The 18,391-nt window shown below is 49.3% G+C and overlaps 2 protein-coding genes across 5 annotated transcripts in view; one reads left to right on the top strand and one right to left on the bottom strand.

The window, feature by feature from the left end:
• The window catches only part of LOC107307424 (leucine-rich repeat and fibronectin type III domain-containing protein 1-like protein), a 28,295-nt gene extending 20,195 nt beyond the window's left edge, over nt 1-8,100 (top strand). For 2 of the 4 annotated variants that reach the window (XM_085534549.1, XM_032441809.2), the window contains exon 3: nt 6,597-8,100. In XM_085534549.1, the coding sequence (XP_085390675.1) occupies nt 6,597-6,603 (7 nt within the window). In that variant the 3' untranslated portion in view covers nt 6,604-8,100. Of the gene's footprint in view, nt 1-6,546 lie in introns of all 4 variants that reach the window. The other 2 variants (XM_015850932.3, XM_015850931.3) reach the window with 1 other exon arrangement.
• A 2,263-nt stretch (nt 8,101-10,363) lies between these two features.
• The window catches only part of LOC107307422 (glutaminyl-peptide cyclotransferase-like protein), a 10,865-nt gene continuing 2,837 nt past the window's right edge, over nt 10,364-18,391 (bottom strand). The window contains exons 2-5 of the mRNA XM_085534558.1: nt 17,993-18,271; nt 15,635-15,787; nt 14,095-14,193; nt 10,364-10,623 (exon numbers count right to left, since the gene is read on the bottom strand). Coding sequence (XP_085390684.1) covers nt 10,531-10,623; nt 14,095-14,193; nt 15,635-15,787; nt 17,993-18,271 — 624 coding nt within the window. The 3' untranslated portion in view covers nt 10,364-10,530. The remainder of the gene's footprint in view (nt 10,624-14,094; nt 14,194-15,634; nt 15,788-17,992; nt 18,272-18,391) is intronic.

The raw sequence follows: 18,391 nt of genomic DNA, 5'->3' as shown, positions 1-18,391 counted from the left end.
TATTGCGTTGTTAGGGGTCTTTTGGGGGTTGTTGTTGTATTGGGTGCCATTATTGGGTTGTTGTGTTGTGTCCTTGTTGGGTTGTCGTCGTGTTGGGGGTCTTTATTGAGTTTTTGGGGGTCTTTTGGGGGTTGTTGTTGGGTTGTTGTTGTATTGGGGGCCATTATTGGGTTGCTGTGTTGTGTCCCTGTTGGGTTGTGGTTGTACTGGGGGCCATTATTGGGTTGTTGTGTTGTGTCCTCGTTGGGTTCTTGTTGTGTTGGGGGTCTTTATTGAGTTGTTGGGGGTCTTTTGGGTGTCCTTGTTGTGTTGTTGTGTTGTTGGATGGCATTATTGGGTTGTTGTGTTGTGTCCTCGTTGGGTTGTCGTTGTGCTGGGGGTCTTTATTGAGTTGTTGGGGGTCTTTTGGGGGTTGTTTTTGGGTTGTTGCTCTTTTGGGTGTCCTTGTTGGTTGTTGTGTTGTGTCCTCGTTGGGTTGTCGTTGTGTTGGGGGTCATTATTGAGTTGTTGGGGGTCCTTTGGGGGTTGTTGTTGTATTGGATGGCATTATTGGGTTGTTGTGTTGTGTCCTTGTTGGGTTGTCGTCATGTTGGGGGTCATTATTGAGTTTTTGGGGGTCTTTTGGGGGTTGTTTTTGGGTTGTTGCTCTTTTGGGTGTCCTTGTTGGTTGTTGTGTTGTGTCCTCGTTGGGTTCTTGTTGTGTTGGGGGTCTTTATTGAGTTGTTGGGGGTCTTTTGGGTGTCCTTGTTGGGTTGTTGTGTTGTTGGGTGCCATTATTGGGTTGTTGTGTTGTGTCCTTGTTGGGTTGTCATTGTGTTGGGGGTCATTATTGAGTTTTTGGGGGTCTTTTGGGGGGTAGTTGTTGGGTTGTTGCTCTTTTGGGTGTCCTTGTTGGTTGTTGTGTTGTGTCATCGTTGGGTTGTGGTTGTACTGGGGGTCTTTATTGAGTTGTTGGGGGTCTTTTGGGTGTCCTTGTTGGGTTGTTGTGTTGTTGGATGGCATTATTGTGTTGTTGTGTTGTGTCCTCGTTGGGTTGTGGTTGTATTGGGGGTCTTTATTGAGTTGTTGGGGGTCTTTTGGGGGTTGTTGTTGTATTGGGGGCCATTATTGGGTTGTTGTGTTGTGTCCTTATTGGGTTGTCGTCATGTTGGGGGTCTTTTGGGGGTTGTTGTTGTATTGGGGGCCATTATTGGGTTGTTGTGTTGTGTCCTCGTTGGGTTCTTGTTGTGTTGGGGGTCTTTATTGAGTTGTTGGGGGTCTTTTGGGGGCTGTTATTGGGTTGTTGTGTTGTGTCCTCGTTGGGTTGTCGTTGTGCTGGGGGTCTTTATTGAGTTGTTGGGGGTCTTTTGGGGACTGTTATTGGGTTGTTGGTCTTTTGGGTGTCCTTGTTGGTTGTTGTGTTGTGTCCTTGTCGGGTTCTTGTTGTGTTGGGGGTCATTATTGAGTTGTTGGGGGTCTTTTGGGTGTCCTTGTTGGGTTGTTGTGTTGTTGGATGGCATTATTGGGTTGTTGTGTTGTGTCCTCGTTGGGTTGTCGTCGTGTTGGGGGTCATTATTGAGTTTTTGGGGGTCTTTGGGGGGTTGTTGTTGGGTTGTTGTATTGGGTGCCATTATTGGGTTGTTGTGTTGTGTCCTCGTTGGGTTGTCGTCGTGTTGGGGGTCATTATTGAGTTTTTGGGGGTCTTTGGGGGGTTGTTGTTGGGTTGTTGTATTGGGTGCCATTATTGGGTTGTTGTGTTGTGTCCTCGTTGGGTTCTTGTTGTGTTGGGGGTCTTTATTGATTTGTTGGGGGTCTTTTGGGGGTTGTTGTTGTGTTGGGTGCCGTTATTGGGTTGTTGTGTTGTGTCCTTGTTGGGTTGTCGTCGTGTTGGGGGTCATTATTGAGTTGTTGGGGGTCTTTTGGGGGTTGTTGTTGTATTGGGTGCCATTATTGGGTTGTTGTGTTGTGTCCTCATTGGGTTCTTGTTGTGTTGGGGGTCTTTATTGAGTTGTTGGGGGTCTTTTGGGGGTTGTTGTTGTATTGGGGGCCATTATTGGGTTGTTGTGTTGTGTCCTTATTGGGTTGTCGTCATGTTGGGGGTCTTTATTGAGTTGTTGGGGGTCTTTTGGGGGTTGTTGTTGTATTGGGTGCCATTATTGGGTTGTTGTGTTGTGTCCTTGTTGGGTTGTCGTTGTGTGGGGGTCTTTATTGAGTTTTTGGGGGTCTTTTGGGGGTTGTTGTTGTATTGGGTGCCATTATTGGGTTGTTGTGTTGTGTCCTCGTTGGGTTGTTGTTGTGTTGGGGGTCTTTATTGAGTTTTTTGGGGTCTTTTGGGGGTTGTTTTTGGGTTGTTGCTCTTTAGGGTGTCCTTGTTGGTTGTTGTGTTGTGTCCCTGTTGGGTTGTTGTTGTACTGGGGGTCTTTATTGATTTGTTGGGGGTCTTTTGGGGGTTGTTGTTGTATTGGGTGCCATTATTGGGTTGTTGTGTTGTGTCCTTATTGGGTTGTCGTCGTGTTGGGGGTTATTATTGAGTTTTTGGGGGTCTTTTGGGGGTTGTTGTTGTGTTGGGTGCCATTATTGGGTTGTTGTGTTGTGTCCTTATTGGGTTGTCGTTGTGTTTGGGGTCTTTATTGATTTGTTGGGGGTCTTTTGGGGGTTGTTGTTGGGTTGTTGCTCTTTTGGGTGTCCTTGTTGGTTGTTGTGTTGTGTCCCTGTTGGGTTGTCGTCGTGTTGGGGGTTATTATTGAGTTTTTGGGGGTCTTTTGGGGGTTGTTGTTGCATTGGGTGCCATTATTGGGTTGTTGTGTTGTGTCCCTGTTGGGTTGTTGTTGTGTTGGGGGTCTTTATTGAGTTGTTGGGGGTCTTTTGGGTGTCCTTGTTGGGTTGTTGTGTTGTTGGGGGTCATTATTGGGTTGTTGTGTTGTGTCCTCGTTGGGTTCTTGTTGTGTTGGGGGTCTTTATTGAGTTTTTGGGGGTCTTTTGGGGGTTGTTGTTGCGTTGGGTGCCATTATTGGGTTGTTGTGTTGTGTCCTTATTGGGTTGTCGTCGTGTTGGGGGTCTTTATTGAGTTTTTGGGGGTCTTTTGGGGGTTGTTGTTGCATTGGGTGCCATTATTGGGTTGTTGTGTTGTGTCCTTGTCAGGTTGTCGTTGTGTTTGGGGTCTTTATTGAGTTGTTGGGGGTCTTTTGGGGGTTGTTTTTGGGTTGTTGCTCTTTTGGGTGTCCTTGTTGGTTGTTGTGTTGTGTCCTCGTTGGGTTGTCATTGTGTTGGGGGTCATTATTGAGTTTTTGGGGGTCTTTTGGGGGTTGTTGTTGTATTGGGTGCCATTATTGGGTTGTTTTGTTGTGTCCTTGTTGGGTTGTCATTGTGTTGGGGGTCTTTATTGAGTTTTTGGGGGTCTTTAGGGGGTTGTTGTTGGGTTGTTGCTCTTTTGGGTGTCCTTGTTGGCTGTTGTGTTCTGTCCTCGTTGGGTTCTTGTTGTGTTGGGGGTCTTTATTGAGTTGTTGGGGGTCTTTTGGGTGTCCTCGTTGGGTTGTTGTTGTGTTGTTGGATGCCATTATTGGGTTGTTGTGTTGTGTCCTCGTTGGGTTGTTGTTGTGTTGGGGGTCTTTATTGATTTGTTGGGGGTCTTTTGGGGGTTGTTGTTGCATTGGGTGCCATTATTGGGTTGTTGTGTTGTGTCCCTGTTGGGTTGTTGTTGTGTTGGGGGTCTTTATTGAGTTGTTGGGGGTCTTTTGGGTGTCCTTGTTGGGTTGATGTGTTGTTGGATGCCATTATTGGGTTGTTGTGTTGTGTCCTCGTTGGGTTCTTGTTGTGTTGGGGGTCTTTATTGATTTGTTGGGGGTCTTTAGGGGGTTGTTGTTGCGTTGGGTGCCATTATTGGGTTGTTGTGTTGTGTCTTCGTTGGGTTGTTGTGTTGTTGGGGTCATTACTGAGTTGTTGGTCCTTTGGGGGTTGCTGTTGGGTTGTCTTTATTTTGGGGTAAAACATCATAATTTTGGGATTAAACGTCCTTATTTGGGGGTAAAACCTCATTATTTTGGGATAAAAGCTCATTATTTCGGATTAAACTTCATTATTTTGGGATAAAACCTCTTTATTTGGGGATTAAACCTCATTATTTTGGGATAAAACCTCATTATAAGATGAATATGAGGAAAATAAGATGGATATTAGGAAAATAAGATGGATATTTGAGGAAAATAAGATCATTATGAAGAAAATAAGATGGATATTTGAGGAAGATAAGATGAATATTGGGAAAATAAGATGGATATTTGAGGAAAATAAGATGAATATTAGGAAAATAAGATGAATATGAGGAAAATAAGATGAATATGAGGAAAATAAGATGGATATTGGGAAAATAAGATGAATATTGGGAAAATAAGATGAATATGAGGAAAATAAGATGGATATTTGAGGAAAATAAGATGAATATTGGGAAAATAAGATGAATATGAGAAAAATAAGATGAATGTTAGGAAAATTATAGAAAAACACACATTTTTTTGGGGGGGAAAACCTCATTTCTAAGAAGTCCTCTCTCATTTCTACGTAATACACCAAAATTACCCTAATTTCCCCCAAAAAACCCCACACACAGCGAATGATCCTCATCCATCAGCACTTTGTGCTCCATCGTCATTCACACAGCTGAGAATTAGCCCAAAATTAGGCCAAAAAAAAAAAGCTGAAAATATTGAATTCGAAGGGTTTGGATTCGCTTCTCCTTCATTCAATAGCGACACGACGGATTTAGAGCTCGTTATGGTAATTAACCACGTTCCCATCCCTTCTTCCTACTGACTCATCCCCACCATCCAACTAAAATAGGATGGGAAACGGTGGCTGAATCACCCAAATAACTCGGATTTGGGGGAAAATCAGTGGTTTGGGTGATTATTGACCAACTGCTCCTCCCTATTGCAGACAGCCCCGTAGACAGGAATCCTATAGTGTTCCTAAATGGGGTTTTCTCACCCCAACCCATAGATTCCTTCAACCTGTAGAGTCTTCCAATATACTTTTTGCTTTCTTGCTCCTCTTTCCATGCTTGTATTTTCCTCTTCTGGTTTCCTTGCAGTGGGTTTGGGTGTTTAAATAGAATCTTATCGTGGTTGGGGTGGGAAGGACATTAAAGAAGCGTGGGATCCTATAATGGTTGGGTTGGGAGGGACCTTGAGGGACATAGAACCATGAGGTCCTACCATGGTTGGGTTGGAGGGACCTTAGAAGTCATAGGACCATGGGATCCTATAATGGTTGGGTTGGAAGGGACCTTTAGGATCATAGAAACATGGGATCCTATAATGGTTGGGTTGAAGGGACCTTTAGGATCATAGAAACATGGGATCCTACAATGGTTGGGTTCAGGGGACCCTTAGGATCACAGAAACGTGGGATACATAGAAGATCGGGTTAGAGGGGGGCTTTAGGATCATAGAAACATGGGATCCTACAATGATTGGGTTCAGAGGGACCTTTAGGATCACAGAACTGTGGGATACATAGAAGATCGGGTTGAAGGGACCTTTAGGATCACAGAAACATGGGATCCTGCAATGGTTGGATTCAGAGGGACCTTTAGGATCACAGAACCATGGGATACATAGAAGATCGGGTTAGAGGGGAACTTTAGGATCACAGAACCATGGGATACATAGAAGATCGGGTTAGAGGGGACCTTTAGGATCATAGAAACATGGGATCCGACAATGGTTGGGTTCAGAGGGACCCTTAGGATCATAGAACCGTGGGATACATAGAAGATCGGGTTAGAGGGGACCTTTAGGATCATAGAAACATGGGATCCTACAATGGTTGTGTTGAAGGGACCTTTAGGATCATAGAACTATGGGATACATAGAAGATCGGGTTAGAGGGGACCTTTAGGATCATGGAAATATGGGATCCTACAATGATTGCGTTCAGAGGGACCTTTAGGATCACAGAACCATGGGATACATAGAAGATTGGGTTAGAGGGGACCTTTAGGATCATAGAAACATGGGATCCTACAATGGTTGGGTTCAGAGGGACCTTTAGGATCACAGAAACGTGGGATACATAGAAGATCGGGTTGGAGGGGAACTTTAGGATCACAGAACCATTGGATACCTAAAAGATCAGATTGGAGGGGGCCTTTAGGATCACAGAACTATGGGATACATAGAAGATCGGGTTAGAAGGGACCTTTAGGATCATAGAAACATGGGATCCTACAATGGTTGGGTTCAGAGGGACCTTTAGGATCACAGAACCATGGGATACATAGAAGATCGGGTTAGAGGGGACCTTTAGGATCACAGAACCATGGGATACATAGAAGATTGGGTTAGAGGGGACCTTTAGGATCACAGAACCATTGGATACCTAAAAGATCAGATTGGAGTGGGCCTTTAGGATCATAGAACTATGGGACACCCAGAAGATGGGGTTGGAGGGGACCTTAAAGCCCACCCAGCTCCAAGCCATGCAAAGGGCCGGTTTCTACCGAATAGAACTGAAGAGGAACCCGAAGGTTTGACCCATTTGGATGTTTACTGTACGTATTCTCTCTTCTAGGATGATCCCAGCTGCTAGTAAATCCTTCTTCTTGACTGATCTGGTTGCAGGACGTGAATACGACCTTTGCGTCCTGGCCGTGTACGACGACGGACTGACATCTCTGACCGCAACCAGGGTGATCGGCTGCGTTCAATTCACCACCCAAGAGGAATATAAGCAATGCAGGTCCCTCCACGCTCAGTTCCTCGGGGGTACCATGATCATCATCATCGGGGGCATCATCGTGGCGTCGGTGCTCGTCTTCATTTTCATCCTCCTGATGAAATACAAAGTGTACAACAACCACCACAAGAACAAAGCGGCCAAAGTCAGCAACGTTTGCTCTCAAACCAACGGGAGCCACGGAGGTTCGATGGCTCGTTCCACCTCGAAGCTCAACGAAGGATCCCACCAAGAACCTTCGACATCCTCCAGCAAAGGGAAAAACGTGTTGGACTCGGATTGTGACAAAGTGACTCCTCCAACTCACACCACCTTCCTAACAACGGATGCGTTATCCTAACAGCCCCCCACACTATCCAACCCACCCACCTTCCCAAGCCCCCCAACCCCACCCCCCAAATTGGGCACCAAGGATTCATTGAATGGAAGAGTTTATATGTTGGAAGACTCAATGGGTCAATAGCAATGGTGGAGCTGTCCACTGCGGTGGTGCTGATTTGGAGCTGTCCACTGCTGTGGTGCTGATCTGAATGGAGCTGTCCACTTCAGTGGTGATGGAGCTGTCCACTGCTGTGGTGCTGATTTGAATGGAGCTGTCTACAGCAGTGGTGCTGATCTGAATGGAGCTGTCCACTGCAGTGGTGCTGATTTGGAGCTGTCCACGGTAGTAGTGCTGATTTGGAGCTGTCCACGGTAGTAGTGCTGATTTGAATGGAGCTGTCCACATCAGTGGTGCTGATTTGGAGCTGTCCACTGCCGTGGTGCTGATATGGAAGGAGCTGTCCACACAGCAGTGGTGCTGATCTGAATGGAGCTGTCCACTGCAGTGGTGCTGATTGGGATGGAGCTGTCCACAGCAGTGGTGCTGATCTGAATGGAGCTGTCCACTGTAGTGGTGCTGATTTGGAGCTGTCCACGGTAGTAGTGCTGATCTGAATGGAGCTGTCCACACAGCAGTGGTGCTGATTTAGATGGAGCTGTCCACTGCAGTGGTGCTGATTTGGAGCTGTCCACTGCAGTGGTGCTGATTTGGAGCTGTCCGCTGCTGTGGTGCTGATTTGGAGCTGTCCACTGCAGTGGTGCTGATTTGGAGCTGTCCGCTGCTGTGGTGCTGATTTGGAGCTGTCCACTGCAGTGGTGCTGATTTGGGGACCATCCTTTTGGTGCGAGTGGTTGTATTTTAAGCCTCACTTCCTATTGTCTATTTTTAAGATCAGATGGGTTTCAAAGATATTTTTTTAAGCTGTAAAATAACAAAAAAAAACACAAAAAAACACAAAAAAAAACCACGAACGTTTCAGGCATTCTTAAACTTATTTTATTTTATTTTATTTTATTTTATTTTATTTTATTTTTGGTGATATTAAAGACGAGCGTGTGATTTACAAAGGGGTTATTTTTAATGGATGGATATCAGTTCTTTTATAGCATCACACCTCGGCTCTTCAAGGCAACGGCTTCGATTCCGACTGGGTTGATCCCTATTGAATATATGCACTGTTTTCTTCCCCCCCCCCCACCCATTTGAAGCCCCCCCCCCCCACTTTGGTTATAGACCAGCCCCCCCCCCCCCCCCCCCCCCCACATGGTTATAGACCAGCAGCAATGGAAAAACCTCTCAGGATCTTCAGATTTCCTCACCAAACTAATTGGGGGGGGGGGGGGGGGGGGGCTTAAAATGGGGGGGGGGGCTTCAAATGGGGGGGTGGGGGCTTCAAATGGGGGGGGGGCTTCAAATTGGGGTGGGGTGGGAGCTTCAAATGGGGGGGGGCTTCAAATGGGGGGGTGGGGGCTTCAAATGGGGGAGGGGGCTTCAAATAGGGGAGGGGGCTTCAAATGGGGGGGGGTCTTCAAATGGGGGTGGGGGCTCGATTCATTGCCATGGGTCTATTGGAGCGATAAGAGGGACCTGAAGTTCCCTATGGCAGATCATTAAAAGGAGAAAACAACAACAAAAAATGATTAAAAACACACGAAAAAAGAGCGTTCGTCTTTGCAAATAATTAATAATAATAGTAATAATTAATAATTAAAAAAGAAAAGAAAATTGGATGTGGTTTTCAAGTAGTTGAGCGTATTGAGTTATTTGGTGGGGGAGAAATAATGGAGTTCTGGTGTTGATGGTTCCGATGGGTTCCGTCCAACTTGGGATGATCCATAGATTGGACCCATAGATTGGACCCATAGATTGGACCCATAGATTGGACCCATAGATTGGACCCATTGGTTCTGATGGGTTCTAGGCCCCATAGACGACCCCAATCAACATCATTGGCCCCATAGACATCATAGGCCCCATAGACGCCCCCAATCAACATCATTGGCCCCATAGACGTCATAGGCCCCATAGAGGCCCCAATGAACATCATTGGCCCCATAGACGACCCCAATCAACATCATTGGCCCCATAGACGTCATAGGCCCCATAGACGACCCCAATCAACATCATAGGCCCCATAGACATCATAGGCCCCATAGACGCCCCCAATCGACATCATAGGCCCCATAGACGACCCCAATCAACATCATCTGCCCCATAGATGTCATAGGCCCCATAGACGTCATAGGCCCCATAGACGACCCCAATGAACATCATAGGCCCCATAGACATCCCCAGTCAACATCATCTGCCCCATAGATGTCATAGGCCCCATAGACGACCCCAATCGACATCATAGGCCCCATAGACGACCCCAATCAACATCATTGGCCCCATAGACATCATAGGCCCCATAGACGACCCCAATCGACATCATAGGCCCCATAGACGCCCCCAATCAACATCATTGGCCCCATAGACGTCATAGGCCCCATAGAGGCCCCAATGAACATCATTGGCCCCATAGACGACCCCAATCAACATCATTGGCCCCATAGATGTCATAGGCCCCATAGATGCCCCCAATGAACATCATAGGCCCCATAGACGACCCCAATCAACATCATTGGCCCCATAGACGTCATAGGCCCAATAGACGCCCCCAATGAACATCATTGGCCCCATAGACATCATAGGCCCCATAGATGCCCCCAGTGAACATCATAGGCCCCATAGACAACCCCAATGAACATCACAGGCCCCATAGACGTCATAGGCCCCATAGACACCCCCAATTAACATCATAGGCCCCATAGACGACCCCAATCAACATCATTGGCCCCATAGATGCCCCCAGTCAACATCATTGGCCCCATAGATGCCCCCAATCAACATCATAGGCCCCATAGACGACCCCAATCGACATCATAGGCCCCATAGACGACCCCAATCAACATCATTGGCCCCATAGACGTCATAGGCCCCATAGACGACCCCAATCGACATCATAGGCCCCATAGACGACCCCAAATCAACATCATTGGCCCCATAGACATCATAAGCCCCATAGATGCCCCCAGTCAACACCATTGGCCCCATAGACGACCCCAGTCAACATCATAGGTCCCATACACGACCCCAATCAACATCATTGGCCCCATAGAAGTCCCCAATAAACACCATTGGCCCCATAGACGTCATAGGCCCCATACACGACCCCAATCAACATCATAGGCCCCATAGACGACCCCAATCAACATCATTGGCCCCATAGATGCCCCCAATCAACATAATTGGCCCCATAGATGCCCCCAATCAACACCATAGACCATATCACAAGACCAGACCCCATAGACTTTATTGGCGGCTCCCTATAGGGTCGACCCACCCCCATGGCTGGGTGGGGGGAGGATATAGGGGGGTACATTATAATATGGGGGGGGGGTCTCAGAGCTGCAGATATTCAGCCACGAAGGCAATGAGGATCTTACACAGGTCTTCTATGGTTGGGGGGTGAAGGTTGTCCTGGGTGTCATCCACCGTGTGCCAGACCCACGGGAAGGGGAGGGGGATGAGGTGCAGCACTGGGACACCTATAGGGGGGGATATAGGGGGGATATGGGGGGATATAGGGGGATATAGGGGGATATAGGGGGTTTATAGGGGGTTTATAGGGGGATATAAGGGGATATGGGGGGATATAGGGGGTTTATAGGGGGACATAGGGGGGATATAGGGGGATATAGGGGGATGGGGGGGATATAGGGGGGATATAAGGGGGTATAGGGGGGATGTGGGGGGATATAGGGGGTTTATAGGGGGATATATGGGGATATGAGGGGATATATGGGGGATATGGGGGGATATAGGGGGGATATATGGGGGATATGGGGGGGATATAGGGGGATATGGGGGGATATAGGGGGATATAGGGGGGATAGAGGGTATATATGGGGGATATAGGGGGATAGAGGGGGATATAGGGGGGATATAGGGGGACATAGGGGGTATACAGGGGGATATAAGGGGATATAGGGGGGATATAGGGGGGATATAGGGGGGATATGGGGGGATATAGTGGGACATAGGGGGGATATAGGGGGATATAGGGGGGATATGGGGGGATATAGGGGGTTTATAGGGGGGTATAAGGGGATATGGGGGGATATAGGGGTATATAGGGGGATATAGGAGGATGGGGGGATATAGGGGGGATATAAGGGGGTATAGGGTGATATGGGGGGATATAGGGGGGATATGGGGGATATACAGGGGATATAGGGGGATATAGGGGGATATGGCGGGATATAGGGGGGATATAGGGGGGGTTTAGGAGGGATATATGGGGATATAGGGGGATATAGGGAGGATATGGGGGGATATAGGGGGGATATATGGGGGATATAAGGGGGTATAGGGGGATATGGGGGGATATAGGGGGGATATAGGGGGGATATATGGGGATATAGGGGGATATGGGGGGATATGGGGGGATATATGGGGATATAGGGGGATATAGGGGGGATATAGGGGAATATAAGGGGATATGGGGGGATATAGGGGGGATATAAGGGGGTATAGGGGGATATAGAGGGGTATAGGGGGATATAGGGGGGATATAGGGGGATATAGGGGGGATGTAGGGGGCATAGGGGGGATATAGGGGGGATATAGGGGGGATATAGGGGGGATATGGGGTGATATAGGGGGACATAGGGGGGATATAGGGGGGATATAGGGGTATATATGGGTCTATAATGGGTCTATATGGGTATATATGGGGTCTATATGGGTCTATATGGGTCTATATGGGTCTATATGGGGTATATATGGGTATATATGGGGTCTATATGGGGTATATATGGGTGTATATGGGGTCTATATGGATCTATATGGGGTATATATGGGTCTATATGGGTCTATATGGGGTCTATATGGGTCTATATGGGGTATATATGGGTCTACATGGGGTATATATGGGTGTATATGGGTCTATATGGATCTATATGGGGTCTATATGGGTCTATATGGGTATATATGGGTGTATATGGGGTATATATGGGTGTATATGGGGTCTATATGGATCTATATGGGTCTATATGGGGTCTATATGGGTCTATATGGGGTATATATGGGTGTATATGGGGTCTATATGGGGTATATATGGGTCTATATGGGTCTATATGGGTCTATATGGGGTATATATGGGTCTATATGAGGTCTATATGGGTCTATATGGGGTATATATGGGTGTATATGGGGTCTATATGTGTCTATATGGGGTATATATGGGTCTATATGGGGTATATATGAGTATATATGGGGTCTATATGGGTCTATATGGGTCTATATGGGTCTATATGGGTGTATATGGGGTCTATATGGATCTATATGGGGTCTATATGGGGTATATATGGGTCTATATGGGTCTATATGGGTGTATATGGGGTATATATGGGGTCTATATGGGTCTATATGGGGTCTATATGGGTCTATATGGGTATATATGGGTCTATATGGGTCTATATGGGGTCTATATGGGTGTATATGGGGTCTATATGGGTATATATGGGGTCTATATGGGTATGTATGGGGTCTATATGGGGTATATATGGGTCTATATGGGGTCTATATGGGTCTATATGAGGTATATATGGGTCTATATGGGTCTATATGGGTCTATATGGGTCTATATGGGTCTATATGGATCTATATGGGTCTATATGGGGTCTATATGGGTCTATATGGGTCTATATGGGTCTATATGGGGTCTATATGGGTCTATATGGGTTATATGGGTCTATATGGGGTATATATGGGTCTATATGGGTATCTATACATTACCCCGCTGTAGGAAGGGGATGTGATCGTCCTCCACTGACCCCGGGGGGGGGATTGAGGCTGAATATGGGGCGGTTATGGGGCGAGGAATGGAGCTGCCCCATATGTCTCAGGCGCTTCCTCCTATATGGGGGGGGGGACACATATAGGGTGATAGGGGGGGGGGGGGGACACATATAGGGTGATATGGGGGGGGACGACACCCCAACCCCATGTCCCCAGCCCTATATCCCCCCATACCACCCCCATATCCCCCTATATCCCCCCATACCACCCCCATATCCCCCTATATCCCCCCATACCAACCCCATATCCCCCTAATCCCCCTATATCACCCCATAACCCCCTATATCCCCCTATATCCCCTATATCCCCCCCATATCCCCCCATATCACCCTATATTCCCCATATCTACCCATATCCCCCCATATCTTCCCGTATCTCCCCATATCCCCATATTGACCCCATAGTGTCCCCATATTATCCCCATATTGTCCCCATATTATCCCCATATTATCCCCATATTATCCCCATATTGTCCCCATATTATCCCCATAGTGTCCCCATATTATCCCCATATTGTCCCCATATGTCCCCATATTGTCCCCATATTATCCCCATAGTATCCCCATATTGGCCCCATAGTGTCCCCATATTGTCCCCATATTGTCCCCATATTATCCCCATATTGTCCCCATATTATCCCCATTATTATCCCCATATATCCCCATATTATCCCCATATTATCCCCATATTCTCCCCATATTATACCCATATTATCCCCATATTGACCCCATATTATCCCCATATTATCCCCATATTGTCCCCATATTATCCCATATTGTCCCCACATTATCCCCATATTATCCCCCATATTATCCCCATATTATCCCCATATTGACCCCATATTATCCCCATATTATCCCCATATTGTCCCCATATTATCCCCATGTGTCCCCATATTATCCCCATATTATCCCCATATTGTCCCCATATTATCCCCATATTATCCCCACATTATCCCCATATTATCCCCTATTATCCCCATATTATCCCCATATTGTCCCCATATTATCCCCATATTGTCCCCATATTATCCCCATATTGTCCCCATATTATCCCCATATTGTCCCCATATTATCCCCATATTATCCCCATATTATCCCCATATTATCCCATAGTGTCCCATATATTGACCCCCATATTCTCCCCTAACCACCCACCGATGGCCGCGAGGCGCAGGAACCACTGTGGGTCTGTGGGAAGTGGCTGTGGATGGTCGGGTTGGGGGCACCGAGAAGGTCCAACAGCACCAGGAGGTTCTGGGGGGCACCAAGGAGGGATATAGGGACATTGGGGTGGCCATAGGGACATTGGGGTGGCCATAGGGACCAATGGTGGCCATAGGGACATTGGGGTGGCCATAGGGACATTGGGGCAGCCATAGGGACCAATGGCGGCCATAGGGGCATTGGGGTGGCCATAGGGACCATGGTGGCCATGGGGAACCAATGGTGGCCATAGGGACCAATGGTGGCCATAGGGACATTGGGGTGGCCATAGGGACATTGGGGTGGCTATAGGGACCAATGGTGGCCATAGGAACATTGGGGCGGCCATAGGAACCAATGGTGGCCATAGGGACTAATGGTGGCATAGGGACATTGGGGTGGCTATAGGGCCATTGTGGTGGCCATAGGGACATTGGGGGTGGCCATAGGGACCAATGGTGGCCATAGGGACATTGGGGTGGCCATAGGGACCAATGGTGGCCATAGGGACATTGGGGTGGCCATAGGGACATTGGGGTTGGCCAAAGGGACCAATGGTGGCCATAGGGACACTGGGGTGGCCATAGGGACAAATGGTGGCCATAGGGACATTGGGGTGGCCATAGGGACATTGGGGTGGCCATAGGGACTAATGGTGGCCATAGGACATTGGGGTGGCCATAGGGACCAATGGTGGCCATAGGGACCAATGGTGGCCATAGGGACTAATGGCGGCCATAGGGACATTGGGGTGGCCATAGGGACATTGGGGGTGGCCATAGGGACATTGGGGTGGCCATAGGGACTAATGGTGGCCATAGGACCAATGTGGCCATAGGGACCAATGGTGGCCATAGGGACATTGGGGTGGCCATAGGGACATAGGGGTCGCCATAGGGATATTGGGGTGGCCATAGGGAACCAATGGGGCCATAGGGACATTGGGGTGGCCATAGGGACATTGGGGTGGCCATAGGAACCAATGGTGGCCATAGGGACATTGGTGTGGCCATAGGAACCAATGGTGGCCATAGGGACATTGGGGTGGCCATAGGGACATTGGGGTCTCCATAGGGACATTGGGGTGGCCATAGGGACTAATGGTGGCCATAGGGACATTGGGGTGGCCATAGGGACTAATGGTGGCCATAGGGATATTGGGGTGGCCATAGGGACCAATGTGGCCATAGGGACATTGGGGTCCCCATGATCCCAGTTGGGTCCCCGTGATCCCATATGGGTCCCCATGATCCCAATTGGGTCCCCACGATCCCAATTGGGTCCCCATGATCCCAATTGGGTCCCTATGATCCCCAATTGGGTCCCCATGATCCCATTTGGGTCCCCATGATCCCAATTGAGACCCCATGATCCCAATTGGGTCCCCATGATCCCATTTGGGTCCCCATGATCCCAATTGGGTCCCTATGATCCCATTTGGGTCCCCACGATCCCATTGTGCCCCCCACCCCTCTTTATTGGGGTCCCTCACCATAGCACTGAGTTGAGTCCCATGGGTTCCATGTGGGGTGGCCGCCATCTTTGCAGCCAGGTGCCGGGCCCCATAGATGGAATCAGTGGGGCTCCATTCCTCAAAGGCCTCTTCTCCATCCAGGAACAGGAGCTGAAGGGTCACTTGTGGGTCCTAAATGGGGGGTGGGGGGACATTAATGGCATGGGGGGGGTCCTGGTGGTGATCTATGGGGCAGAAGGGACTCAAGTGACCCATATTGGGGTCCAGGTGTCCTATAGGGTCAATAGGGACCCAAGTGACCCCATAGCAGGGTCCAGGTGTCCTATAGGGTCAACACGGACCCAAGTGACCCCATGAGGGGGGTCTAGGTGTCCTATAGGGTCTGTAGGGACCCAAGTGACCCATATGGGGCCCAAGGGGGGTCCAGGAGGGACTCAAGTGACGCATAGGGGGGTCTAGGTGTCCTATAGGGTCAATAGGGACCCAAGTGACCCCATACGGGGGTCTAGTGTCCTATAGGGTCAATAGGGACCCAAGTGACCCCATACGGGGGTCTAGGTGTCCTATAGGGTCAATAGGGACCCAAGTGACCCATAGGGGGGTCCAGGTGTCCTATAGGGTCAATAGAGACTCAAGTGACCCCATAGGGGGTCCAGGTGTCCTATAGGTCAATACGGACCCAAGTGACCCACATGGGGTCCAAAGGGGGGGTCAATGTGGACCATAGGGGGGTCCAGGTGTCCCTATAGGGTCAATACGGACCCAAGTGACCCCATAGGGGGGTCTAGGTGTCCTATAGGGTTAATAGGGACCCAGATGACCCATATTGGGGGTCCAGGTGTCCTATAGGGTCAATAGGGACCCAAGTGACCATATTGGGGTCCAGGTGTCCTATAGGGTCAATAGGGACCCAAGTGACCCATATTGGGGGTCCAGGTGTCCTATAGGGTCAACACGGACTCAAGTGACCCATATTGGGGTCCAGGTGTCCTATAGGGTCAATAGGGACCCAAGTGACCCCATACAGGGGTCTAGGTGTCCTATAGGGTCAATAGGGACCCAAGTGACCCCATAGGGGGGTCCAGGTGTCCTATAGTGTCAATAGGGACCCAAGTGACCCATATTGGGGGTCCAGGTGTCCTATAGGGTCAATACAGACTCAAGTGACCCATAGGGGGGTCCAGGTGTCCTATAGGGTCAATAGGGACCCAGGCGACCCCATAGGGGGGTCTAGGTGTCCTATAGGGTCAATACGGACCCAAGTGACCCCATAGGGGGGTCTAGGTGTCCTATAGGGTCAATAGGGACCCAGATGACCCATATTGGGGGTCCAGGTGTCCAATAGGGTCAATACGGACTCAAGTGACCCATATGGGGTCCAAAGGGGGGTCAATGGGGACCATAGGGGGGTCCAGGTGTCCTATAGGGTCAATAGGGACCCAAGTGACCCATAGCGGGGTCTAAGTGTCCTATAGGGTCAATAGGGACCCAAGTGACCCATATTGGGGTCCAGGGGTCCTATAGGGTCAATAGGGACCCAAGTGACCCATATGGGGTCTAGGTGTCCTATAGGGTCAACAGGGACCCAGGCGACCCCATAGCGGGGTCCAGGTGTCCTATAGGGTCAATAGGGACCCAAGTGACCCATAGGGGGGTCCAGGTATCCAATAAGGGGGTCAATAGGGACCCAGGTGACCCATATGGGGTCAAAGGAGGGGTCAATAGGGACCCAGGTGACCCCATAGGGGGGGTCTAGGTGTCCTATAGGATCAATACGGACCCAAGTGACCCCATATGGTGGTCTAGGTGTCCTATAGGGTCAGTAGGGACCCAGATGACCCGTATTGGGGTCCAGGTGTCCTATAGGGTCAATAGAGACTCAAGTGACCCATAGCGGGGTCCAGGTGTCCTATAGGGTCAATAGGGACCCAAGTGACCCATAGGGGGGTCCAGGTGTCCTGTAGGGTCAATAGGGACCCAAGTGACCCCATATGGTGGTCTAGGTGTCCTATAGGGTCAATAGGGACCCAAGTGACCCCATAGGGGGGGTCTAGGTGTCCTATAGGGTCAATAAGGACCCAAGTGACCCATAGGGGGGTCCAGGTGTCCAAGGGGGTCCAGATGTCCTATAGGGTCAATAAGGACCCAAGTGACCCCATAGGGGGGTCCAGGTGTCCTATAGGGTCAATAGGGACCCAGATGACCCATATGGGGGTCCAAAGGGAGGTCAATAGGGACCATAGGGGGTCCAGGTGTCCTATTAGGGTCAATAGGGACCCAAGTGACCCCATAGGGGGGTCTAGGTGTCCTATAGGGTCACTAGGGACCCAGTTATGGGGCAGGGAATTAGGGTAGGGGGGTTCTCCCATCACCCACCCCCTCATTATATCTCCTTAACGCTCCATCCAGGGCAGCGGCCACCTCCATCATGATGGCGCATGGGACGGCGGAGTCGACGGCCCCGATGAACGGAGTCACTTGTGGGGCCGGGAGGATTTTGGTGTCGTAATGACAAGCCAAGACCAGACGATGTGGGGCAGGAGGGGACGAGGTGGCCACCAGGTTGGTGAAGGTTACGGCCCCACGCGGGGTGGGGGAGGTGAAGGTGTCCAGGTCTAAGTGCCAACCGAGGGATGAGAGGATGGAGGTGATGTGCTATGGGGTGAGAGGGGGGGAATAGGGTTATATGGGGGGCAATAGGGTGATAATAGGGTTATATGGGGGTAATAGGGGGTTATATGGGGGTAATAGGGGGTAATGGGGGGATAATAGGGT

This window comes from Coturnix japonica, unplaced genomic scaffold, assembly GCF_054131305.1.
Source record: "Coturnix japonica strain WE unplaced genomic scaffold, WE-NBRP24 Scf085, whole genome shotgun sequence".
In the NCBI taxonomy this organism is placed as follows: domain Eukaryota; kingdom Metazoa; phylum Chordata; class Aves; order Galliformes; family Phasianidae; genus Coturnix; species Coturnix japonica.
This window is presented reverse-complemented; position numbering and strand designations above follow the sequence as displayed.